General features: G+C 32.8%; 1 protein-coding gene across 1 annotated transcript; it reads right to left on the minus strand.

Annotated features, from left to right (window-relative positions):
• Positions 1-2,687: 2,687 nt before the first annotated feature.
• LOC114746566 (armadillo repeat-containing protein LFR-like) lies at positions 2,688-14,931 on the minus strand. The gene is given in 9 exon segments (XM_028934781.1): positions 2,688-3,113; positions 3,116-3,222; positions 3,732-3,859; positions 3,945-4,083; positions 4,164-4,269; positions 11,377-11,633; positions 11,763-11,896; positions 12,106-12,275; positions 14,683-14,931. Coding segments are annotated over 9 exon segments (1,377 nt in total). The 5' UTR covers positions 14,873-14,931; the 3' UTR covers positions 2,688-2,967.
• Between the last annotated feature and the right edge of the window lie 12,236 nt (positions 14,932-27,167).

Genomic DNA, 27,167 nt, shown 5'->3' on the forward strand with positions numbered 1-27,167 from the left:
TCAGAAATTAAAATCATAAGTTTGAAATTTGAGGGATCAAAACCAAAATATACTCAAATTTCAAGGACAAAAAAATTACATTAACTCTTATATTTTTATAAAAAGTTAATAGAGTTTAATGTTTTTTCTAATTTGTGGTGTATATATTAAGTGGGGTGAAACTAAAAAGCTATTATATTTTAGTAAAAATTTAATTAAATTTAAGATTTTTTTTGTTTGTATAAAACACGCTGAAAATATATTATCAAATATATTATAAATAGAACTAGAATACCAGTCAAAGTAAACTACTATGCTCTTTTGATTCTATTTATAAAATAGAGAGAAGTAATTTTTTGTCCTATTTTATTATTTATAGGGTAGAGAGAGAATTTTTATATGAAAGTATAATTTTATGTTTTATTTGATATTATGTTGATTTTGTACTAATAAGGTATAACATATATTAAATAAAAATAAAGTTAAAAAATTATTAAATTTTAAATAGAAGTTAATGAAATTTAAAGTTTTTCTTAATTTATGTGAATCATATTAAAAGTAACTTATAAATAGGATGGAAAAAGAGAAAAATATATTAGATGGAGGTAGCATCGCACCATTATTATGTATCCTGATATGCATACCTTGGGAAAGTAGATTAAATAGCCTTAATTATCCATCATAAGATACATTGAATGGGAATGGGAGTGGGACTATACGCGCAATGCATGCAGCATACTTTGACTTTGTTGTACATACTATATAATTGGTTGGCAGAAAATCATAAAGACTCGAAGTCAACATTGATTATTTATAAAATTCAAGGAATATAAAATTAGACACAAAAGCAACAAACAATGGTTATCGGATGCTCCTCTCAAGAACTATATAATATACTACCTCCTATCTTTAGTATAAGATCTCCTTTAACTTTTATTTTGGTCTTAAATATAAGATCTCAATCCATTTTATATATTATATTTATTCTTTTTTTTAAGATAGTCCTTCTAACAATGGTAGTTTTAGTCAATAAACTTGATTAGTAAGGATATTTTAAGAAAGACAACACTTATGTATTACAAATAACTAATTTAATTTATTTTTTTAATCTACTCAAATTAGTCAACTAGTTCTTATATTTAGGACTGGAGGTAGTAATATAAATACTCCTTCCATTATGAATATTACCCGCATTTTTATTAATTTTGGCCCTAATTAATTTCTCTCATACCTTCTCTTTTAATATATTTTTTTCATTTTACTCTCTATTTTACCCACTTATAAATGAAGACATATTTAAAAAATTGAAAAAAGTTTTCTACATATTTATTACTTTTTAATTATTTTTTTATAATTTTTTTAAATCACACAATTTGATTATTTGAAAGCACTATATGTGAAGCTGATGACTAAAACAAAAACAAGTTGATGTAATATTTTTTTGTTTTAGAATGATATTTATATATATTTATGTTGCCATGGGTCTGTGAATGATATCATGATTTTAAACATGTTTAACTTATATTAGGCTTCATAGTTCGTTATCGTGTGATATTATATTTTGTATTACAAGCAGCTTTTATACTTTTTTACACTTTTTAAGGATATTATCACTGTATCCAAGATCAATTTCTTCCAACAGAATTTACAGATTTATTTGAGTTATAGACATGTCATCACATACCTATAGTTCTTGTATCACTTTCTTTCGGGAACACTAACGTAAGAGTTTGTGGGGTCATTACTTTAAATTTTAGACATATTATCATAGATGTTTAGTTCTAATGATCTAGGAAAAATGACAAAATATACACGTTGAATTTCAAAAAGAAAAAGGAAAACTAATTTGAAGATCCTTACAGTTTTCATCAGTTTTGGATCAGGTCCTTTTTTTTTTTTTTTTTATTGGATCCTTTAATTTTATAATTTTAATATATTAGTCTCTTAGAGTTAAATCTGTTAACAGTGTTAAATTTTCTGTTAATCCAAGTCTGAAACATTTTGCTTTCACTCCGCTTCCACCATATCTAACCAAGCTCTCCTCTCTCCTTCACTCTTTCCATTATTCTATCTCTTTATCCACCATCTCCCTACTGATAATTGGCTCATCGTTGCTTTCAACCTCTCCATGATTTTAGCTATAAATTTAATTTTACTTGGCTAGAGGAACTCAGATTCTCGTACTATTTTATTTTAATCTCCATGGATGATTCTGCAACAGTACTTGTTTTTGGGTGTTGGGCCCAAAAGAATCAGTCACCACTTTTCTTTTCACAAACCCAACAATTTCGTCTTTTTTCATGCTTTTCCTGTTAATGTAATTCTCCAAACAAGGTTCAAGCTGGATGGCAATGGACAAGTAACTGCAAGTTGGCCAAAGAGTGTCCAGTGACATTATAGCCAAGAGAGGGGAAGGTGTTATGGAGAGGTAAAAAGCAGGGAGAATGGTGAATAAGTAGATAAGCTTGTTGAACGAATGAAGGAGAGGGAAGAGCTGGGTCGGCTATGGCGGAAGGAGAAAGAGCATAGATGTTTCAAACTTGACTAACAGAAAACTTAACACTGTTAGCAGATTTAACTCTAGGGGACTAATAGATTTAACATTATAAAATTAAAAAACCCAATTAAAAAAAAAAGTATAAGGACCTGATTCAAAGCTGATAAAAACTATGAGGATCTTTAAATTGGTTTTCCCAAAAGAAAAATAGGACATGATAACTAATCTTGCAATAGTCATCAAAATCACCTATTTGACATACATCTTAAAAATTTAATAGTACATGACAATATAGGGTTCGTAATGACATAATTGTCCTCCTAAACAATTGTTTTTTTTTTTGGGGGGGGGGGGAGCTCAGTGCTTAGGCACCTATTACACTCAGTGATGATTGATTTTATCCACAAAACACAGAAAAATTTTACATTTAGAAACTAAACATGTTAGAGAAGACAGCCATATCTCAGATCAACACTCGACATTGTTCAGAGTCACATGCCCCATATACCACGAGCTGATGCTATTTTGTTGCTTGGTCTAGATGTAAGTTCATACAGTATCCTTGCAAAAGTATCAGAGTATCTGCCATCTGTGAAAAGAACCTCTGCAAAAGCATTCTCATAGGCCAGTAACAAGTTCTGTTTTGAGGCTCAGAAACTAGGCTCTCCAATATCATGGCAGATTTACGGCAAACTTCTGGAACAGGATGAGGTGTCTTTATCACTTTAAGCAACCGATCTATGGCCCTGCATTCGGAGATTCTTTATTAGTGTACACCACTGAATTGACGAATTCCTTTATGGCAGGTTAAAAACAGATTACATCTACATGTTTTATCTTTCCACAGAATCACAGATTCCTATCCTATGTTGAAATGGTGCGAAAAGTAACAGGAGAGAAGACCAGAGGAAAAACAGGAGGGAAAATAGATTTTCCCTTGTCTAGATAGCAAGAGAAAATAAGAAGGAAAGAAAAGTGGAGGAGAAAAATAGGCATGAAGCGTACATGTTTTCCCCCCAAAATTTTTCTGGCAGTAAGGGGAAAGATTTTGGAAAGAAAACATGTTTTTCAGAATTACAACTTCTCTCTCTGTTTTCACTTGATTATCCAAACATACAGATAGATAGTATATTCTCTCCGCTTTTCTGTTCCCAGTCCCACCACATTTTCTCTTTGCCCATTTTCTTCCTTCCACTTTGTCTCCTTATCCAAAACAAAGCATTAAGGAAAAACGAAAAGGGAAGAAAGAGATCACCATCTTTCACTTGCAATCTTCAACCTGCAGTCCATATTGACCTCAGCAAGGTTATAGAGTGCACCTACAGCAACTGCCTGTGCATCTAATGCTGGTTGGCTGATAAGATCGACTAAACGTTTGTGTATCTGCAGTGGTCAATAATTGTCCATTACATTTTGGTTGCACACAAGACATTAACATTATAGGTCTGCAAATTGAAGAATTTTTAACCTGCGGAAAGAAAGGAAGCAGGAACGGCTCATTGTCAGGATTGATGATCAAACGCCCAAGCAATTCGGCAGCAGCACAATGCCAGGCTTTGACTGTAGATTCCAACATCCCCATGATGGCTTGGACAGCACGTTTCTCTCTGTCAGAAATAATGATTTTATCAATCACAATTATGATAGCATGCAAAAAACAACTGTAAGAAGCGGTCAAATCACTTACGTTATTTTGATAAATGATGGCTTGGATGAGCTGAATATTCGAAGGTCTAATAGTGGGGCCAAGTTAACAATTGTCTCCAGCGCATTTGTGACAAGTTCTTCATCCTCTATCAACATCATGAAATAATTTGAAATTTATAAATAATTTATAATAGGCACCATTCAGAGGCATCAAAAGTGAAGTTTTAACATTAGTCCCCTGATATTCCAAGTTACCCTTTTTTCTATTTTATGTAGTTTCCTCTTTTTAAATCTGGACTGTTAAGCATCATAAAATCACAGAACTTTGGCACCCAACAAGCTGAAAAAAACTGTTAGAATCTAAGATTGATTACAACAGATTTCCTAGCCGTTAGAATCTTATCACTAATTCTGTGCTCTTTCCTTATTTGTAGACCTAGAATCATGGGCATTAGGCATAGATTGATTACCCATTATTATTTTCATTTAATATGATCGGATTTCATGCCCTTTGTAAGAAATCTGATCTCTATTTATGTACTCTAGCATTCAGTGGAATAATACACCGAAATATTCAGTGATTTCCGATAAAACTAAAGACTTCTTTATCTTGCAGTCCTCAGCTTTTTTACTTTAGTGAAGTTATAAAGATAAATGGATTACAAGATTACAGTGTCTAGAATCACTTGCAATTGCAATAACAAACATACCTACCAGCTTAAAACTTAAAAGTAAAGAAACTTCTTCATATGTAGATACAGTCATCTATGAGTTATAGTTACAATTTAGTGATTGTTGACAATAATATTCAAGTGGTCGGGAATGCATGCCACCCTCAATTGATGCGATAATTTTCAAGACTGATGCAATAAATTCTTTCAGATTCATGGCAAGCCTAAAAGGTCCATTACATCCTAATAACCTGTTAGTTCCTGCTGTTTTTATGTGAATAATTCACTCTAATGTATTGTTTCATATGAGAAAGGTACAATTTATAGGGTCCGGATGCTTAATAGGGAGAGAATAATCCAGTTACAATCAATCAAAAATAAATTACAATAACTCAAAGATATTGCAGCATGAAATCAGTGATTTATTCTCTAACTAATATCATGGGTAATTAATGGAGAGAATCATGGGCTTTCTAACACTCCTCCTCAAGCTAGAGAGTAGATGTCAACCATTCCCAGTTTGCTTCGAAGCCCTTCAAACTTGACTCTAGCTAGGGGGCTTGGTCATGATGTCAGCAATCTGATCAGCTAAGCGCATGTTGCCCAAGTTAATAATGCCACCTTCTACCTTTTCTCTAATAAAGTGTCAATCAATGTCAACATGCTTTGTTCGGTCATAATACACCGGATTCTTGGTCATCTCAATATTGGCCTGGTTGTCACACAAGAGGTTTAATGGACCTTCATAGGGAATTCTTAACTCCTTTAAGAGTCTAATCACCCACATTCCTTCACATACCCCCAGAACTACAACTCTTAGTTCAGCTTCAGCACTGCTTCTTGAGACTATTGTCTCTTTCTTGCTTCGCCAAGTGACCAAATTTCCCCAAACATAAGTGCAATAACCTATGAAAGATCTCCTGTTATCCACAGCTCTCCCATGATCTGCATCAGTGTAGACCTCTATGTTTCTTGTACTTCAATTTTTAAAGAATATTCCTCTTCCCTGGTTGAGTTTGAGGTAGGTCAAAATTCTGTACATTGCTTCCATATGTTCCTCCGAAGGTTGGTGCATAAATTGGCTCACCACCCCAACTAAGAAGCAAATGCCAGGTTAGGTGTGAGTCAAGCAGATTAGTTTATCCACAAGTCTTCTATACCTCTTTGAGTCAATCAGTACCCTTTGTGGTTTAACTTCCAAATTACATGACTCTTCCATAGGAGTTTCATATGGTTTAGCTCCAAGTACCCCTATTTCATGGAGTAAATCAAGTGTGTATTTTCGTTGAGATACACTTGTACCCTTTTTGGATCTAGCAACCTCCATTCTGAGAAAGTACTTCATTTGCCCTAGATCTTTCACTTGAAATTCCCTAGCTAAGGCTTTCTTGAGTTGAGAGATAGAAATTTCATCATTCCTAGTTACGACTATATCATCCACATACACAATCAGAATTGTTACCTTTCCACCATTGTGTTTGATGAAAAGAGTGCGATCAGTTTGTCCTTGAACATACCCAGACCTTTTGATCGCTTTGGCAAACCTATCAAACCACGCTCACGGAGACTGTTTAAGGCCATATAACAACTTTTTCAGTTTGCAAACCAAGTTGGGCGGACATAATACATCATCTGGGACTTCCATGTATACTTCCTCCTCTAAGTCTCCATTTAGGAAGGCATTCTTTACATCTAATTGATATAACGACCAACCAATCAAGATTAGCAACTAAGGACAGGAGTACCTGGATGGTACTGAACTTTGCTACTGGAGCAAAGGTTTCTTGATATCAATCCCATAGGCTTGGGTGTACCCTTTTGCAACTAATCTCCCTTTGTATTTGTTGATGCTTCCGTCAAGATTGAATTTGGTAGTGAAGATCCACCTGCAACCAACTGCTTTCTTGCTCCTAGGGAGTGTGGTAATCTCCCACATTTTGTTCTCCTTTAAGGCTTTCAACTCTTCGTATGCTGCATGCTTCTAATTAGGATCTTTCATGGCTTGTTGAAATGCAACTGGAATTTTCACCTATGAAATATTCCCCACAAAACTCTACAGTCTAACAGACAAGTTGCCAAAACAGACAAATCTTTGAATGAGATGCTAAGTACATGACCTTACCCCCTTTCTGAGTACAATTGGCCATCCTAGCTCTTCAGGATCTAACTCTGAATCATAATCATGTTGCTGCCTTAGAATGGAAAGAACTCGACTACTACTGTCTTCTTCAGCTGATTGAGAAGTTGAGTGCTCAATCACCCCTGCATCAATTTCAACATTGGTTTCCATTGGGTGATTGTTTGTGGGACTTTTGGGTTGTTCAGGTCTAGGAGTGTTTGAGGGACTTTGGCATTCTAGTTGAGTTGGAGGTTAAGGGCTTTGTGGCTCTACTTGTGGTACAAGTTCAAGGATTTCTTCTTGTGGGACAAAGGGGTCAAGGGGTGAATCGGTCTTAAGTTCAAGCTCAAGTGTAATTAGCCATTCTACTCTATAGTTCTCCCCTTGAATGGATAATTTGAGATAGTATGCATCATCCTCATAAAAAAACAGTTTCTTTAGAGATTGCGAGTTTTCTAGTGATAGGACCATAACAGTTATAGCCTTTTGGGTCAAGGAATACCCGAGAAAAATACACTTTCTGCTCTAACACCCAGTCCCCCCCCCCTATATTTATGAACAAAAACGACACACACAATGACCCAAACACCTTTTGCGTAATGGTATTAATGATTGGTAAGTTAGGGTAAGATTCAACGAGTTTTTGAATAAGAGTACTGAAACTAAGGACTTTGGAGGCCATTCAACTGATAAGATAGACTACGGTTAGCACACCATCACCCCAAAACAGACTTGGAACATTGCTCTCCATCATAATGGTTTGGGTTTCTTCTACAAGATGCCTATTCTTTCACTCGACAACTCCATTTTGTTGACGAATATAAACACAAGGTTTGGTGGTGAATTCCTTGTTGCTCAAGAAATTCTCTAAAGGCTCCACTCACATACTCTTTGGCATTATCACTCATCAACACTTCAATGGAAGTTTGGAATTGGATTTTTACAGAAGAGTGAAAATTTTTGAAAATTTGCAAGGCTTCAGACTTTTCTTTCATAAGGTAAACTCATTTAACCTGGGTATGATCATCTATGAATGTGATAAATCACTTAGTGCCTATTCGGGTTTTGGTTTTAGCTGGTCCCCAAATGTCAATATGGATCATTGAAAACAGGGTAGTGGGTTTGTAAGTTTGTTAAGGATAAGAAAGTCGAGTTTGTTTGGCAATTTGACAAGTTTCACATTGGAAAGGAGAAGAATTTTTATTGAATAAAGTTGAAAACACATGCTTTATGTAATCAAAAATGGGGTGGCTTAATCTTTGATGCCACAACATTACATCTTTATTCTGAGAATTGGGGCAAACTAAAGTTTTCCTTGCTCCTTTAGTCTACATCTCCTTTCCTTCAAATTAGTAGAGTCCATCCCATTCTTCAACAGTCAAAATCTTCCTCCCCGAGGTCAAATCCTGAAAAACACTATCATCAAAGATCACCCTACATACTTGGCTTTTAGGCAATTTGCTTACATATATAAGATTGCAAGTGAGAGCAGGAACAAACAAGACATTGCGAATTTCAAAATCATCAGATAGGGCTACAGTGCCAACACCCTCAACCTTAGTATACAGTCCAGTTGCTACTTTAAGAGGTTTGAAGAGGGACTTGTTACCAGTCATGTGATCTGGAGCACCTAAGTCAACAATCCACATCTCATCACTAGTGACCATTGTATTAAGAACCATAATGGAATTACCTAACTGAATCAAGTTCACATTGGGAACAGATTTTGACTTCTTTTGTTTTTCAAGCATCTTACAAAGCATCTGAAGTTCTTCTCTGGTTAACCAATCTCCATCATCACCTTTTTCTTCAGAAGAGGTGTGATGGCTCTCTCCATCTTGCCGTTGTTTCTATTTCTCTTGGGTTAGCCTTCCATGCCGTTTCCAGCATTCATTTCTAGTGTGACCTTTCTTGTTACAGTGATTGCACCACTTGTTCCCATTCTTCTCAAAGCCCTTTGATGTCTACAACCCCTTATGACCAACGCCAAGCCATTTGCTAGAGTTTGGTTACCTTGGGTGAGATGGCTCCGACTTTCTTCAAACTTAACCATACTGAAAACTTCAAATAAGGATGGAAGAGGTTTTAGACCCATAATTCTACCTCTCACTTCTTCAAAAACATCATTCAAGCCTAGTAGAAATTCATATGCTTGTCCTTTCTCAACCAGCTGTCTATAGTAATTAGCACCATCAACATTCTTCCAAGGATGTACGTCAAAGAGATCCAGTTGTTGCCATATCTTCGTCAGAGTACTGTAGTATTATGTTACAATCAAGCTACCTTGCTTCATATCTTTAAGTTGCCTCCTCAGATCTAATAAGGCTGTAGGCTTTTCCAATGGAGAGTAAGTGCGCTTAGCAACATCCCAGATCTCCTTGGCTATGCTTGCAAGAAGGTATCCCTCACTAATTTCGAAAGTCATTGAGTTGCATAGCCAGGACATCACTTGATTATTTTCTACAAACTAGGTGTCAAAATTAGGATCATTATGTGGCGGTTGGGTAGCTTCTCCATAGATATACTTCTCCTTTTGCTTTCCATGCAAATACATCAGCACACTTTGAGACCATTGGAGGTAGTTGCTGCCATTAAGCTTGTGAGCCACCACCATGGTTTGATTTTCAGTGCCTGTGGTCAAATCTAATGCTGGGTCAGGGGTTTTAGAGGGTATTATAGTTGAAGAAGAAGTGCCTTGAGTATTTGAAGGTGTGTTAGACATAAGGGCCATCAGAATAGTGCCTTTGGTGACAGCAATATTTCAGATAGACCCAAAAAAGGGTGGAAATTCCAGTGGATTCATCTTCTAGACTCAATGGTGTCATTGTTTGGTTCTGACGACGACGCTTGCTGTTCACGTGTGGAGGCTGTGACAGCGCGTGAGCTTCACGCACTACTCCATTAGACATCGGCTTCCAGGAACTAGCCGATCAGTGGGTTCCGATGAGGGCTGGAGTGGCAGTGTCGTTCAATGCCCTTCTCTTGCTTCAAATCTAAAGGAAGCCTCTCTCTCTCTCTTCACCCCTCCTCACTCTCTCTCCCTCTCTGATTTACTGTCAGGTGTTTAGGACGGATTTCTGGGTTCAGATCGAACCCAAAGCTCTAATACCATGCTGTTTTTAGGTGAATAATTCACTCTAATGTATTATTTCACATGAGAAAGGTATAATTTATAGAGTCCGGATGTTTAATAAGGAGAGAACAATCCGATTACAATCAACCAGAAATAAATTACAATAACTCAGAGATATTGCAACATAAAATCATTGATTTATTCTCTAGCTAACACCATGGGTAATTAATGGAGAGAATCATGGGCTTTCTAACAGTTCCTACTTTCCTGGTAGTGCCACTTCTTACCAGCTAAGACAAAAATGACGATTTGCACTACACATAAGTTTCACACTCCTAGAAAAGAATCAATTACAACTTATAATAATTGTCCAGACTTAAAATCAAATGTATACACATGAAAATCATCAATAGATTAGGGCCTCTTCTAAGCTACTATAAAATACATCATGCAATATTGAGGTTTCAGGCATATGATTGCGAACCATATCCAAGCACGCTATGTGCCACTGGTGGAACATTAAAGATCCCCAAGCTTTCGAGAGGCTGGGGCCACTCCGTACATTCACTCACTAACAGATTGCTTAACACGTCAATAAACCCTCCTTTACTATATATCTATCATCCCATTCTCTCTCTCCTCCCTACACTTGCGCCATCAACCAGTGAACAGTTATAAGCCCATAACCCACCAATCAATTATACACATCACGTTCAATTTTATTCCACAAGGGTTTTAAGTCCCAAGCATTTGATCACCGCACAATTTCAGAGTTTCTAAAAATGTACAAGACTCCTAGTCCACATTCCATGGGCCCTTGGGTATTTTGGAGAATTATCTTATCACCCTGTCCAGAAACCCATATATTAGATCAACTTAGTATTCCTAGACAAATAGCTAAGCAATTAATAAGGCTTTTTTTATAATAGTTATTATAAATACAATTATAATTACAATTACTGCTATTATATTATATGTACCTTTCCAAAGTGCCTATAGTTTATCACAAGAAAGGCCTCCAGCAAACAAAAGAAGCTAACAACATAGTGCCAAATGCTCACGGCCGTTACTGATGTTTGACTGACACAATCAGTAATTTCGGTCAAACTCAACAAATATCCTACTTTAATCAGATACAGAACTGCAAATTCAATGCATCATGTTGTCTCTGAATTTGGTTTACATTTCAAAGATATCATAATCCATCACATTGATATTCATCTGACCAAGCCCAAATTAGAATGTCTAAAATTTTTAAACATTGCACCTCAACCAAAAAAATAAAATAAAATAAAAGCAGCTTGAACGATGAAGATATTAGTTGAAGCATAATAGTGTTATTGAAAAATCAAAACAAGCAGCTAAGCTTCAATAAGAAAAACATGCTCACCTATTATGTAATCTTCTATGCACTGGAAAACCGATTCCAAACAATGCCGATGTTGAGCCATGATAACTTCATTATCTGGCATAAAAGAGAAGTTCCTGACGATATTTGAAGCAGCAACAGCACACTGTTGTTTTTCTGCTCTCCCTTCATCATCTAAATTAAACAGAGAGTCTTCATCAAACCACAACTCTGAAAGACGAGACTTTGTCAAGCCATTCTGCTGTCTGGATTCTGTACCAGTAGGACCTGATGCTTGGCTGCATTAACAGAACGATCCTGTATTCAGATTAATTTTCTTTTCTTTTTCTGCCCCACGAAGAGCATATTATAAAATGAAAAACAGGGAACTAAAGCCCAATAAGACATAACAGCACAAAAACGATTACCCTTGTGTACCATTTGAACCCGGTGCCTCATACTGATTCCCAAATCCAGTTACAATTGAATTTGCACCTAATGATCTGACTCTTCGTGTCTTCATTAGTTCCTTCGGAAGTGCAATGTCACGCCAATCATCTATCTGTTTCAATATATGACAAGAAAATGAACCAGCATTTTTCATAGAATAAATATAAAGGTATGGCAACCACGAAAACAAATATAGGAAGTTCAATAAGTTTTCCTTTTTACCAAAAAAAAAATGTCTTCAAACAGTTTTATGAAACAAAAAACCAATACAAGCACTAGAATATTTTTTAAAGGGGGGAAAAAAAGACTGGTAGCACATACAACTTGGAGAAGTGCATCAAGCAAGCCAGGAATTTTTGCAAGGGGAGTTGCATCTTTGCGCATATCATCCTTCTCTTTGAAAGAGAGCAGTGTAAGAGTATTCAATGCCCAGGTCAGCTCACTCTTCAGACCACTTTGAAGAGCCAGAACAATTCTTTTATTGTTTTGGTCTAAAAAGGGAGAAATAAAATGACGAGAAACAACATAAGTTAATGCAATAGCTTCCAAAAACTAGCAAAAGGATCTTATCAATGAACAACCTTTGAGAAATAACTAAGCATCTACAAATGTGGAATCAGAGTAATCCTGCACTTGAATCGCTGTAATTAAACAGTATTTTTTTAAAAATTTCTACAATGAATACATAAAAAATATTACTTCCAATTTTTTTACTGTTTTCTCTAACCGTCTTTTTCCAAAAAGGAGAAGGAAAAAAAAAGAAAAAACAAAGAAAAGTAGTCCTCTTCTTTCTTAGTGGCTCATTAAGGAGTTGATCAACCACTTGCTTGTTAAAATAGAACGCCTAAATTGACCTCCTCATTCTTTATGTATAGGTTTCATCAATATAGAGAGATTCCTAAGAAAAGTAGTCCTCTTCTTTCTTAGTGGCTCATTAAGGAGTTGATCAACCACTTGCTTGTTAAAATAGAACGCCTAAATTGACCTCCTCATTCTTTATGTATAGGTTTCATCAATATAGAGAGATTCCTTTGTATCAAATTCTTGCCCATTTATATCAATCATCCTCTTATCAATAAATTCCAGACCAATTAATTGTCAAGCAACTTCACAAAAGTTAAAGGAAAATAACAATCATGTTTGCTTTTTGATCAGATAAAAGAACAAAAAATATATGAATATATAAAATGTTAAAAAATTCCACTTAATATAGAGGGCAGATACAAGTCATACAGTGTTAGAAGGGAGGAAAAAGGAAAAAGTAGGATTAGATGATTTATGAATTGCAGGATGAGATTCAGATATGACTAGTTGACCTCTGTTCTATACAACGGAGCGTTGAACATGCAACCACAGAGACACATCATTTACAAACCTAACAAAAGCATAAGCAATTACATGTTTTTAGAATTATGTCATCATATAAAAGAGACACGGGTTTCTTGAAACCTTGCACATCAACAAATGTCAACATCCTATCGGGATAGGTGTTAATCAAGAGAATACTACTCTTCCAATGGCCATAACTTTGTTCTTCAAAAAGAAGCTAACTTGAATTAAAGGATTTGTAACACGTTCCAAAATACAAGAGAAAAATACACATATTCATTCTACTTCCTTTCTCGCCCTGCTGCTGAATTTACATGTACTGCAATAGTGAGTTCATAGCTGGAAGACAATATGGTGGTAGCAGATGGCGTGTCAGAATCCACAGGTAATGTTCTATTGCAAGTACAGTCCTCCACTTTTTCTGCTAAAATAATGAGATAAAAGGGCAATTGCTGAGTGCCTCATGATTTTCTGGCCCTGTTTATTAACCTGAAGTTCTTAACAACCTACCAACATTTCATATGAAAGAATGATTCTTGAGTGCCTTAATATTGCCTTAATATTTTCTAGCCCTATTTACTAACCTGAACTTTCTAATTTCTTCACCGCCTATCAGCAGTTCATAACCTTGTATGACGCTGCCTGCTCAGATCGATGCCAAAAATAACTTCTAAGAGCTTCTGTGAGCAATTTGATTTAGATTGTTTAGGGCAATGCTTAGGCTCCTAATTCTTTCAACATTGGCATATATTGATTTTAAGGTTTCAAAGTTGATTTTCATGTCAACACAGTTAAATTTGGGTCATTATTGATTTATAATGAGTTAGGTTTTAAATATAGGCTTATTTTTTCACGTACACTATTTATTTTGTTAGTTCATTGTTGCCATTCTGAATTATATGAAACATATTTGATATTTTGCATGCGTATGCACCTCATATGTAGTGAGCACAACACTACGCACTTCAGCACTAAGAGCCGTTGTGCTAAAAGCGCATTAAATATGCACACTATAGACAATCACGCCTTCCAGCATCTTAAGCTTTTAGTCAGTTTATGAAATTGCCCCAAATATGCTTTATACATAGGTTTGCTAATGAAAACATAGCATAATTTACTTGAAACTTGAAATTGCAAATCTAATTTTTGTCCTAAGGCAAATTAAAGAGGCATCAGATCACAAAAGTTAACTCATGAGGTAAAAAAGTGCCCAAGTTCTGATAAGTAGAATTGCACACAACGAAATAGGGTCATAGAATATAACACAGCCGAATTTTCCATAACTAAATCCAAAAATTTGCCAAACACAATTTCTTTAATGAATGCAGAAATTTATGCCCTTTGTTCTATAAATACTAAAGCAACGCTCAGTAAGTAGTATGGATATATATAAGCTAAAATAAAGCCCTTTTTTTTTACCTAGCAAGAAACTACCGTTTTTGTTCTGTTCATAAATCTTACAATCTAGAAAGAAACTACCTAAACCCACTTTTTTAACGGTATCGAATAGGGTTGGAACGAGAACAAACACACTAATGAGGAAAGAGATATACAATTTAGCAAACTCACCGGCGAAGGAGCTATGGACGTGGAGGGATGGACCGAGCATAGTGGACGGCGCAGCCGAATCGGCAGCGGCGGCAGCTGCAGCTGCGGCGGCACTGGTGCTGCTGCTACCAAAAGGGCGGCCTCTTTTCGCAGGCGGCGCCGACGAGCTGCCGCCAGCTCCACCTGACTTGCTCTGATCTCTCTTCTGCATGGCTCCCTCCCCCAGTCGCTCGCCCTCTCACCCTCTGGCGGTTCTGCGATGGCGAGTTTTTATTTTTATTGTTTATTTTTTATGGTCCATTGCTTCGTCACTTTTTTGTTTTTTGGGTACTGTGCTTCGTCCCGTTTTTTTTTTTTTTTGACCAGCGTGCTTCGTCCCGTTTAAACTTTAAAGTTTCTGCTACTTTTTCTGTTTTTGGTAAAATAGGCAAATTGGGTTACGTTTTAAATCGTGCCCTGATTTTGATGACCTTCAGGCCCAAATAGCTTTTTAAAAATTTCTTGCGCCTGAGGCCCAGTTAGGTTTGACATGTATTTTGACATCAAATTAGTTCCCACCATGGTACCGAAAAGAAATTAGCTTCCAATAACTAATTGAGGCTAGATCTGGTAAAGAAGTTAGTTACTCATGACATAGTAAAAGAAATATTCATATTTAGTGTGTGAAAGCTTATTGGAATTGGATTTCTTATTATTTTCTAGCTCTATTGATTTGATTCAAAAGCGTATATAAATACCCATGGTTCATGGTTTCCGCTGTAAGGACTACATCCTCTCATCTGGGAAAAAAAAAAAAGGTCCAATTCCTTGGTGCAGCACTTAGAGAGATTTCTTAAAATAAGGGTTCAATTTCTTATTGTGACACTCAGGCTCTACTCTTGATTTGAGTTGAACCCGAGCCCCTACTTAAAATTTTTGTAAACAAAATGGATTTGCATCCATAATTTTAGAAAACACCCGTTTATAGGGAAAATAAATAAATAAACCTGCATATTTCTAGTTCTTTAGAAAATCTTGGCTAAGAAAAACAATTCTCCAACTTTTTTCTGTTTATTATGGATTATTGAAATCATTAATTATACCAAATTATTTTTCCAACTAGACCAGTACAAGTTTCTATAATTAATCAGAACCAAATCATCACACACATAAGCACAAAATTTTAAAAAAAACTTACCAGAAGACAAAATAAAAACACAAACAACAAAACTAGTTTGATCGACATGTAACAAATTCACTTGTCAGCTAGTTATTGGGATTTTTCAGGTTGGACACAGAGCTAATTGTTTATTTCACCAAACAAAATTATTACTTCCTTTCTGAGCTTGATAGAAGAGTTAATTGGCTAATTTAAATAAATTAAAAAAATTTGTTAAGTTAGTTATTAGCAATAAATACGTTTTATCTTTCTTAGAATATCCTTGCTGATTATGTGTATTAGCTAAAACTACTATTTCATGAAACATTTAATATGTACAACTATTATAATGGCTACTTTAAAAAAAAAATAAATATGAAAAACAAAATATATTAAGGTTTTATACGTAAAATCAAATTGAATGCTGCACTTTTATACTAAGGATAGAAGGTGTAGTATTTTTTTTATTCTGTATATATATTCTTCACCTTTCCAGGTTCACGATTATGTACATATATGCGGCATTCATTTAAAATTAAATTTAAAAAATTTATATCAGCACAAAATATCTAAAATGCATCGAGTCACCTCAGGATTTATGCAGACATATAAGGGCCATTTAATTTTCTGCTACAATAACAATTGTGAGATAAATAAAGATTGGGTGAAAAAAATTGATATCAATATCAATCATCATCATCAATCAAATGAATCAATACAATGAAAAAATACACTTAATTTACAAGTTATATACAAATGATGATGTGGTTTATATATTGGTAAGTTGCATAAATTTTCAGTTATTTAGAGGAAAAAATTATGGAGAGTATCCTCCTTTTAACTCTGACCCAAGTTTTTACTTTTTTTTTTTTCCTGAAATTATTTGTAAAATATTTAACAATTGTGACCAAGAAAAGCACTAGTGGCGGTGCATAGTGGATCCATCACGAACGTGGGATCACGTGACTGGCACTCCCACCAAGGAAATAAACGGTCGTAGGGTAATAACTCTCTCTCCAATCTGTCGTTTACTATATGGCCCACCCCCACCGCCCACGCCAGTTGCTCTGCCCATTCTAAGGCCTTCCCTCAGCCGTTCATGCCTGCTTAGGATCTCCTGTTCTTTTTCAAAAGATCTTTTTGATTAAATTATGTGATTTAAAAAATAATTAAAATTAGTTAAAAATAACAAGAATTAAATCTTTGAGGCCTCAAGTTTGTTCTCATTTTAGTTTTGATGTTTCAAATTTGTTCTCACTTTGATTTTAGTCCATCAAATTTCAAACTATAAATTTTGATCCCTCAAAAAGTAAGATAGTCCAAATTTTTATTATACTACCTCCGATCCTTAATATAAGACCTTGTTTGACTTTTATTTTGATCCTAAATATAAGATTCCAATCCACTTTATCTTTCATGTTTATGCATTTTTTTCAAGATGGTCCTTCTAATAATAATAGTTCTAACCAGTACACTTAATTAATAAAGATATTTTAGGAAAAGCAACACATATTTATTACAAATAACTAACTTAACTTCTTTCTTTAATATCTTGAAATTAGTCAACTAGCTCTTATAAATAAGACCGGAGGTAGTATTATAGGAACCAGTGTTATAAACGAATGAAAAAAAAAATTGATGGACTAAAACTTATTGTGTGAAACCTAAGATACTAAAACTAAAATAAAGAAAAACTTGAAGGACTAAAAATTGTATTGACTCAAATAACAAATATCTAAAAATTGAATATTATTTTTTCAAGTATTTTCTTATTTAGTAAGAAAGCAAATAAGAGAGAAATATTATTAATGTAAAAGATGAGAGAGAACGCAGCATATGAGAAAAAGAATGATGAGAGATAATAAAAAATTAATTAAGAGTAAAATTAACAAAACTGCATTTAATATTCAGACACTCCCAAACAAATCTTATAAAAAAGATCAAAAGCAATTTAAATTTTCAGATTTTATTAAAAGGACTGCAGGTGTAGTTTATCTAATTTATTCTAAATAATTTTAGGGTGTATATAAATAATTATGAGAGAAAAACTTTACCTTCTAAAACTTAAAAAAAATGCTCTTTTTTTTTTGTGCAAACCAGGCAAACAGAAGGAAATTCTTTGTAAAAGTTACGCAAAAGTTCTTGGCCAGAGCTCTATTTTTTTTTATTTTAATATCATTAATTTAGTTTAATATATTTTGTTGTAAAAAAATTATTACTATTTTTTAAAAATTGGCCTTCCAGTTAAAATTAACTAATCTTAAATATCTCTTTCTTTCGTATACCATCACTCTACAATACATTTAATAAGAGGAGCAACCGCAACAATAACAAGTATTATTCTACTAAGTAGGATCGACTACATGAATTACACGACACTAATGTACTCTATCAATAACCAAGTTCTTAGATATGTTGTTAACCAGGAGGTCCTGTTTAATGACCTCGTTGAGTATTCTTCTCAGCCTTCCTCTATCCTTTTTTATAGAATTCCAAACTGTCTAATCTACCCTTCTTACCAGGGCCTCTAATAGCCTTCTTTGCACATGCCCGAACCACCTCAAGCGATGTTTAACAATTTTCTCTTCGATCAGTGCCACACCTACAATTGCTCAGATAATTTCATTTCAAACCTTAGCTTTTCTTGTACCACCACATATCCATCTCAACATCCTCATTTCTGCTATCCTAACTTTATGCTCTTGTTTCCCCTTTAACGCCTAACATTCACTATCATACAACATAGCTGGTCTTATAGCAATCTAATAAAAATTTTTCTTAAACTTCTCAGGTACCTTCTTATCACAAATAACTCCGGTAGCCTTCTTCCACTTTAACCGACCAGCTCGTATTCTATGCGAAACATCGCCATCAATTTCACCATCTTCATGTATAATAGATCATAGATATTTAAACTTTGACATTTGAGGAATAATTTAATCTCCCATCTTCATCTCGAAATCACCATTGTCTTGCCTCCTCCCAAAATTACAATGCATATATTCCATCTTATTCCTACTTAAGCGAAAACTTCTAGACTTCAAGGTCCTTTACCATAACTCCAATCTAGAATTAATCTCTTCTTTTGATTCAGCCATGAGGATTGTCATCCACGAAAAGCATGCACTTACAGATTTTTTCTTGAATAAGCTCAATTAGAACGTCTAAAACAATATTAAACAAGTAAGAACTCAAAGAAGATCCCTGATGTGGGCCAATCTTAATGGGAAAGTCCTTTGTCTCACCTCCAGACGTTCTTACACTTGTAGTTACCCCCTCATGCATATTTTGTATAGTTTTGATATAATCAATCTGTACACCTTTCTTTTCCAAAACATTTCAAAGTACTTCTCTTGGCACACAACCATGAGTTCTTTCTAAGTCAATAAAAACCATATGTAAATCACTTACTTTACTCTTGTATCTTTTCATTAATCCCCTTAATAAATAAATTACTTTAGTTGTGGATCTTCCCGGTATAAATCCAAATTAGTTCTCTGAAATAGGTCTCCAACCCCAGTTTATGTTCAATCACTTTTTCTCACATTTAATAAGAGCATTTATGAAAAATAAAAATTTAACACTATCAACCTTTTATAAAGTGTCTTATATTCGCAACAATGAAAATCATTTAAATATAATGGAATGCATTTATGATGCATTATTTATAAGTTGAGAAGAATGTAACTTACCTTAAATTATATATTCTTTTACTGAATTAGCAATTTTTGCAAAATCCGTAGCGATTGAACTCATACATTTAAAATTATTAATTAGAGAGAGTAAATAACGAATCCACTGCTGAGAAACACTTAGATGAATTTTAGGACAATATGAATTATTAATTGGAGATGATTATAATAGCATTAAAATAAGGGCAAACAGTTAAACATTCCTTAAAGCTAATTAATACTACCTCCAGTTCTAATTATAAGAGCTAGTTGACTAATTTAAGGAGATTAAGAAAGGAAGTTAAGTTAGTTATTTGTAATAAATATGTGTTGTCTTTCCTAAAATATCCTTACTAATCTAATGTATTGGTTAGAACTACCATTATTAAAAGAATTATCTTGAAAAAAAATACATAAATATTAGAGACAAAGTATATTAGAATCTTATATTTAGGACTAAAATAAAAGTTAAATAAAGTCTTATATTAAAGATGGGAGGTAGTATTACACAACATGGAGGCAAAGCAATCGCCAATACAAGTTAAGTGCGGTTGAAAACTTGCTAATGGATAACTAACTGGTTGGTTAAAAACTCTTATTAACTAACTAACGTAAATTGAATATGGGCGCATGGCTATATTCCAACACCCGCTCTGATTATCCAGCTCATATGGAATTTTGGAAAACATAGCATCCACATGCCACAAAATTTATTTACTCCCTCCTACTTTATCAGGTCTAAAAAGATAAAGGACATATACAAAAAATTTTTGATTAATATACTCTTATTTATGGATGGAGAATGAGAGAATGCGGGAAAAATTAATACAATAAGACTAACTAATAATTAATTAGAAAAATTTAAAAAAATAGTGCTAAAATTTTCAAGTAAAACAATAGTGCTTTTTTACAAGTAAAAGCAGATTAAATTTTGAAGAATAAGTGAGTAGAATAATAATTATACGTGTTAATATTTTCATGACCAAAAAGAGGGGAAAATATGATCATTTTAAGGAGGACAAGTGGGACCTCTTTAACAGCTGTGAATCACCATTGATCAAGTTGATGTTTGTCCAGAGGGATTAGGTAGTTAGGCTGAGAGACCTCATGATTTGATGAGTTTTATATTTCACTCAATACAACAATTGTCCAATTCCCTTTTTCATTATCATCAGTCTTGGTAAATTTCATTTTCAATCTCACAGCTCCATTATGTGTAAATCTCATCATGTATCTCTGCAGTAGCATAAACAATTCTTACTATGAAAAGTGTTTTTAAAAAATATTTTTTTATAAATCAAAATAAATTTCTTTATATATTTATTTTATTTATTATAAAAGTACTTTTAAAACTATGATCCATCCAAACACCTCATAAGTAGACTTAGGAACATGGATGGTACGATATTATTGTGTTTGACCAGTAATTAAATATTTGAATAAATTATTAATCAAAATGTCAAATTCAGCAGCTTAATTAAACGTTCTCTTCAATCTTTCGTTTACGTCTTTTAAGAGGAGTTGATTTGATTTACTCATCTCCCTGTTGCCAACCCTTTTTTTCATGTTCATATTACCTTAAACAAATTATTATCATCTTTTAATATAAAAAAAATTACCACGCTAGTTGTTTTTTGGGTATATATTCATTACCAATATTGTCTTTTCTTACATGACTCATGTTAGCAAAAGATTTGATAGAGATTTACATTGGTTACGAGGACTTAACACAATCCTTCTCCTTTATTCGAGTTTAGTTTTAAACCTGCTATGAAATATGTGTGGCGTTTTATCATATATCTTTATAATTTTTTAAAAATATTTTTGAAGTCAAGTTTGTTATAATTTGTTCCAAAGGTTATATTTAATTACCTCATAAATATTACCAAAAAAAAGTTGTTAGAGGTAGTTTAGTTATTCTTCAAATTGCCCCAAATCAAAGGATTATCTTTTACTATAAAGTTTTGTGGCCAAAACTACCAACATAACTACTTCAATTATCCTTAATTTATCTCTTATTGATTAATGAGGAGTATTACAAACAAATTATTAAAAAATTTATTACATTATATTGTACTACCTCTGGTCCTAATTATAAGACATAGTTGACTAATTTGAGGAGATTAAGGAAAGAAGTTGAGTTAGTTATTTGTAATAAATAGGTGTTGTCTTTCCTAAAATATCCTTACTAATCAACTATATTGGCTAGAACTACAATTATTAGAAAGACTACCTTAGAAAAAATGTATAAATATGAGAAACAAAGTAGATTGGGATTTTATATTTAGGATTAAAATAAAAGTCAAATAGGGTCTTATAGTAAGGATTGGAGGTAGTATGTTTTACATTATGAATTGACTTTTTCACTCAATAACTTGTATTTAAGGCGCTGTGAATCTCTTATTTCAATAGCACTCCACTTTTTTTTTATTTTTTTTATGGAGGTAGCCGTGAGTCCTATACCCTAGAGTGACAAAAATGATGTGTCTATGGGTCCTTTTTTTTATAGGAGAGAATTAAATTATGAATATAAAAAAGAGAGAATTACTATGAAATCTAATAACAAGTAATAAGTTATCATTTTTTATACTAAAACTTATCATTAAGATTTTTTAATAATTATATTCTTTTCTTAAGGCTTTCTAGCAGTTCTCATAGACAGCTGTACCTTTAAAACTAGAGGTAGTAATAACCAATAGCATATAAAGAATGACAAGTGTATATAAATAAATAAATAGAAAATACAAAACAAATAACAATATTTATTTATTTTATTTTTATTTGCTGTATTAACTCATTTGACATAGGTGTTATTGAGGGAAAAAAACTCATGTTAGAATACAGTAAAATAATCATTGCCATAAAAAGAGTAAAACTTTATACAAACCACTGTTAATACTTAATATCATGATTTAATTGGTGGTAGTTACAATAAGTTTTTTTTAATCTGAAAAGGTATTAGTTAATTTGATTCAATCAAGCAGCATTTTGCTCTCATCAATGTCAATAATGAGTCAGAAAAAGACATGAAGTTGGCTTTGCCTTTGTCATGCCCATGTCTTCCTCCTCTTTTCCATGAAAACACACCAAAAATCAAATGAGGGAAAAAGATCTTTATAGTGATGCCAAAACAAAAGCCCATCGTCAAGGAACACAAAGTTGAAACAACATCACTATATCTTCATCATTACCATGTGGGTGTCCTAGTGCTCATTGCTGCTTTTGGTAATTTTCTTTGCATGGGAGTGACTGGTGTTTTGGGATTTTTAATTGCATTTTTTTTTTCAGATTTTTCAAAAAATAGATTAATTAATCTATAAAATAAAGCAAAGTACCCATGATAGATTATAAATTGAAGGGTTAAAGGGTATTTTTGTCCTTAAAATTCTTTCAAGAATATTGAGTCTCTTAAATTTTTAAGTGGTATAATATCCCCTCAAATATTCAACGTAACAATGTGACCTCCATTATTAACAAACATCAACTTTGATTGTTGAGCATTTTGTTTAACCTAGTCATGTAGCAATTTATGATAAGTCAAGAAAGTCAAACTAAGTAACTTGTTAGTGATTTTTAAATTTTTATAACATCATAATGTATTCATAAAATGATTTATTATTTATTTATAAATTTCATCATATCTTTATTATCTCAATATTTGTATGGCATTCTCTCTCTTATATTGCATCTGATTATTTTCAAAAGTTACTCAAAATAACAGATCAGGATAATTAGAAAACTACTTTTTCTAATATTATGAACCTAAACCTACCATGAATTGCAGCATGTGCAGTTTTGGGTCAAACAAAATACTTTTACCTTCGAAGTTAACTTTTTTTTTTCCCCTTCTCATCATTCAAAGCTAACCTTTATTAAATATTAGTCTATTATACATACATATATATATAAATCTGTGTGTGTGTGGGTGTGTGTGTGTGTGTAAGGGAGGGGGGCGAAAGGAAGGAACTGGGAAATCTACTTGCAATGAAGGTGAGACGGAGGTCGTCTTCTCCGCTATTCTTTCCGCCATCTTTCTCTCTACTATCTTTTTTTTGGGTCATCAAAATTTAACATTTTATAAAAATAAATATTATTATAATTTTAGATAAAAATATATAAGTAAATTTAAACTGTTAAACCTTGATTTGAACAGTTGACAATGGTAGTGCAAAAAATTGGAAAAAATTTTGCTTTATAGAGTTATCCATTCTTTTCTTTTCTTTTTAGTTTTTAACATTAAGGTGATCATATGGATTAATAAATTTTGCGTGTTTGTACATACTTATGTTAAATGTTTATAAATACTTTTATGTAAGTTGAAACAAAATTTTTTTTATATATTTATTTCGTATTCTGTAAATTACAATTAAAAAAATATTTTTAAAGAATTCAATTGTAATTTCAAATGAGTCATTAACTTATGAATGATCTCATTTAATCTATCAGTTAAGTTAGGTATATTTGCCTCTATTCATAAAACTTTTTAAGTGGAGTCTTAATGGACCCAATCAAATGGTTAGGTTTAAGGGTGTCCTCCACCATATTTAATTAGTTTGACGTTTCTAAACTGCCACACAGTAAAAGTAAAAGCGTGTACTTGAGAGTTTAGTCCTTTATTTTTCAATCACTCTGCCTTCCTGTTCTCTTTCAAAACTTTAATTGACCATTTCGTTCAAAAATTCTCTTTGGGTGGGAAAAAAGACATAAAAAGGATGAAAAATAAAAAATATCTCTTAAATATATAAATTTCAATTCAGATCTCAAAATGATTTAATTACTATGAAATTCCTAAAAAAAACTAATCTCAGATTAAATTTTATAACAAAATTATCTGATTGAGAATAATAGTTTAATAAACAACTGATTTAACTTATCAAATGATAATAGTTAAGATAACGATAACTAATTTCATGAAAATTTCTTGCTGAATATCATTGATAAAATTTTAATTGGTTATAACCTTAACTTATTAAATAATAATAATAATTAAAGCAATTACAACTAGTTTTACCAAAAAAAAATTAATTTCAAAATAGTTTGGTAAGAATTCCATAAGAATTAAGTCATTCAAAAGGCCATTTTAAAATACTCATATTTTGGTGGTCCTTATATGTCTTTCTCTTCAGAAAAGCCAAGCCTATATATTTGCATTAATTAAATTTGTGTTTGCATGGCAATCAACTTGTTGACCACTATTTATTATCCACGACCCAAGATTAGTGCACGATCTAATTTAATTAAAACCAAATCTCTCACATGCAACGATAAATGGCATAATGGGGCCCACTACCCAACAATAGTAAGCTATTTTGTACCCATGTTTGGGTCATTCAGTTTATCTTTTTGCTTTTTTTTTTTTGGGCAAACTATCTTTTTGCTTTTGAATTTTCCCTTTCTGGGTACATCAATCACGCTGGATCATATCCATGATGGTCCATCCCTCTTCCATGTGCTAAAAAACTAATGTACTAATTCATGAGTTTTTTTAAAACCAAATTAACCAAAACATATTATATTTTAGAAAAATTGGAGGAAAGGCCCTCATTAAAAAAGTTTATCCGTAGTAAAAATCTTAATTAGGGTATCAATATTCTGTGTTACAAAGCATTGGAACAACCTGAGTATAAAAATTTATCAAATCCTTCTCACAAATAAAATTTTCAATGAGATTTTTTTTCCAATTTTTATTATTTTTTGCGCATGTTAAATAACTATAAATTTATGAATTATGTGATTTTCTATCAATAACTTTTTTTTAGGCCTGAATCAATAACTTATTTTTTAAATTTTATATGTGTGTGTGTTTTGCAAACAAAAAATATGTGGATTTTTCAGAAAAGCCATGTCCTTTAAAAAAAAAAAAGTTGATACCATAAATGTATTTAGATATTGCTGGTGTCTTGTAACGTAACGATATCAAAGGCGTTTTTTGATTTTTTTTCTTTTTAAAGCGTGAACTTGTGAATTCAAACCTTCGTAAGATTTATTTGGTGTGTGAGTTATAATTAAAAAAAATTAGTATTTTAATTTCACTCAAATATAAGAATTTGAGTTTGCAAGGAACTTGATTAGAAATGTCATATTTTGGATTTAAAAGAAAATATAGAACTTGAGTCTGTGTTTTGTTGTCCTTCACTTCAATCTTTTAGATACATAATTTTAAACAAAATTGTGGTGCATGTAACTATGTGTATATATATCATGAATCAATGATAAAGTTTTGATAATAAAATGAAATATCGATTGATGGCAAGGAAAAAAGACAATGAAATGAAAGAAGGAAAACAATAATACTCTATTTGGAAGATGAAGGTCCCCGCCTGAGTTGGCAATCATAAAATTTCTCAATGTCCTCGCTACTGTGGCCTTGGTGGGTGGTTGGTTGGTTGGTTAGCGGGACGACGACATAGATTCGTTTGCTTTCCCTCTCTGTCTCTCACACACAAATATCTTATCTCTTCATATCCCATTGCCTTTCTATTTCTCTTCTCTAATCCATCACTTCTTCCCAAAAACACTATCAAAAGGGAAAAAAAAAAGGCAAACTAAAAAAATGGGTAGATGATAATGCTCCTAAGTTCGTGATTTTGGATCAAATATGAGAATTTTGCTAGTAGATAATGTGTAAGTATTTCTATACTTGCTCTCTAAATCTAGAAGTATGTTCTGATCTTAATGAGTTCATATTATCCAATTCATCCACACTTTCTTATAACCCAAAAAGCTACTTCTCCGGTTCTTAATATAAGACCTATTTAACTAATTTGATTAGATTAAGGAGGTTAGGTAAGTTAGTTAATTATAAAAAATGTGACACATTTTTTTTTAAAATACCATAATCATCTTTCTTAATACCTCCTCTTCCTCTTCTACTTGATTATGGTTGAGGGAGTATCCATACGGGTAATTTGAGAAAATTGATAAATATAAGAAATGAGTCTTATATTTAGGATCAAAACCAACTCAACAATTAGGTCCTATATTAAGAAACTAGAGGAGTATTATATTACATTCTTTTGCGTTATTGTGTGGAATGCAATCGAACCAAATGGGGTTTTAGAATTCACGAAATGACATGATATAGCATTAATATAATGCGCGTATCACAAAAAAAGACATGACGCGATATTAATATAATGGAAAGGGAAATAGAAAGGAATGAATACCAAGAGGAAAAAATTTCAAAAAATAGTCAATTTAATAACTTTTTATTATTTTTGAAAGTTTTTCTTCTTATTTTCTCCTCTTTATTTTCCTCCCACTTTTCCCTCGACGCAAATATATATAAGATTCAAAGAAAGGCTGGTTAGAGTCGTATAACTCAACTAATACCAAACACCTTTCTCAATATGAGTTTGAATCTTCAGGAAAAGACATGATCATATGAGTCATAATTACAAAACACTGAAATGGTAGATATAAGTAAATTGGTAGGAAGCACAAATCCTGAATAAAAAAGAATTTAAAATCATTATCTTTGATTATACAACTTTGTTACTTTTTCATTCTGAGTAGCTATTATCGTGGAATCCATAAAATGTTAACAACAATAAATGTTATATGTTGGAAAAAATATAATTTTTATTTTTTAACATCTTGAGATAGTGAAGATTAGTCTAACAAGCACGTGAACTGTTTTGAAATTGGACAATTGTTAATCATATTCATATGTTAAATAAGTTCAATGCCTACCAGTG

This window comes from Neltuma alba, unplaced genomic scaffold (genome assembly GCF_004799145.2).
Source record: "Neltuma alba isolate B1F8T4 unplaced genomic scaffold, ASM479914v2 tig00005061_pilon, whole genome shotgun sequence".
Lineage (NCBI taxonomy): Eukaryota > Viridiplantae > Streptophyta > Magnoliopsida > Fabales > Fabaceae > Neltuma > Neltuma alba.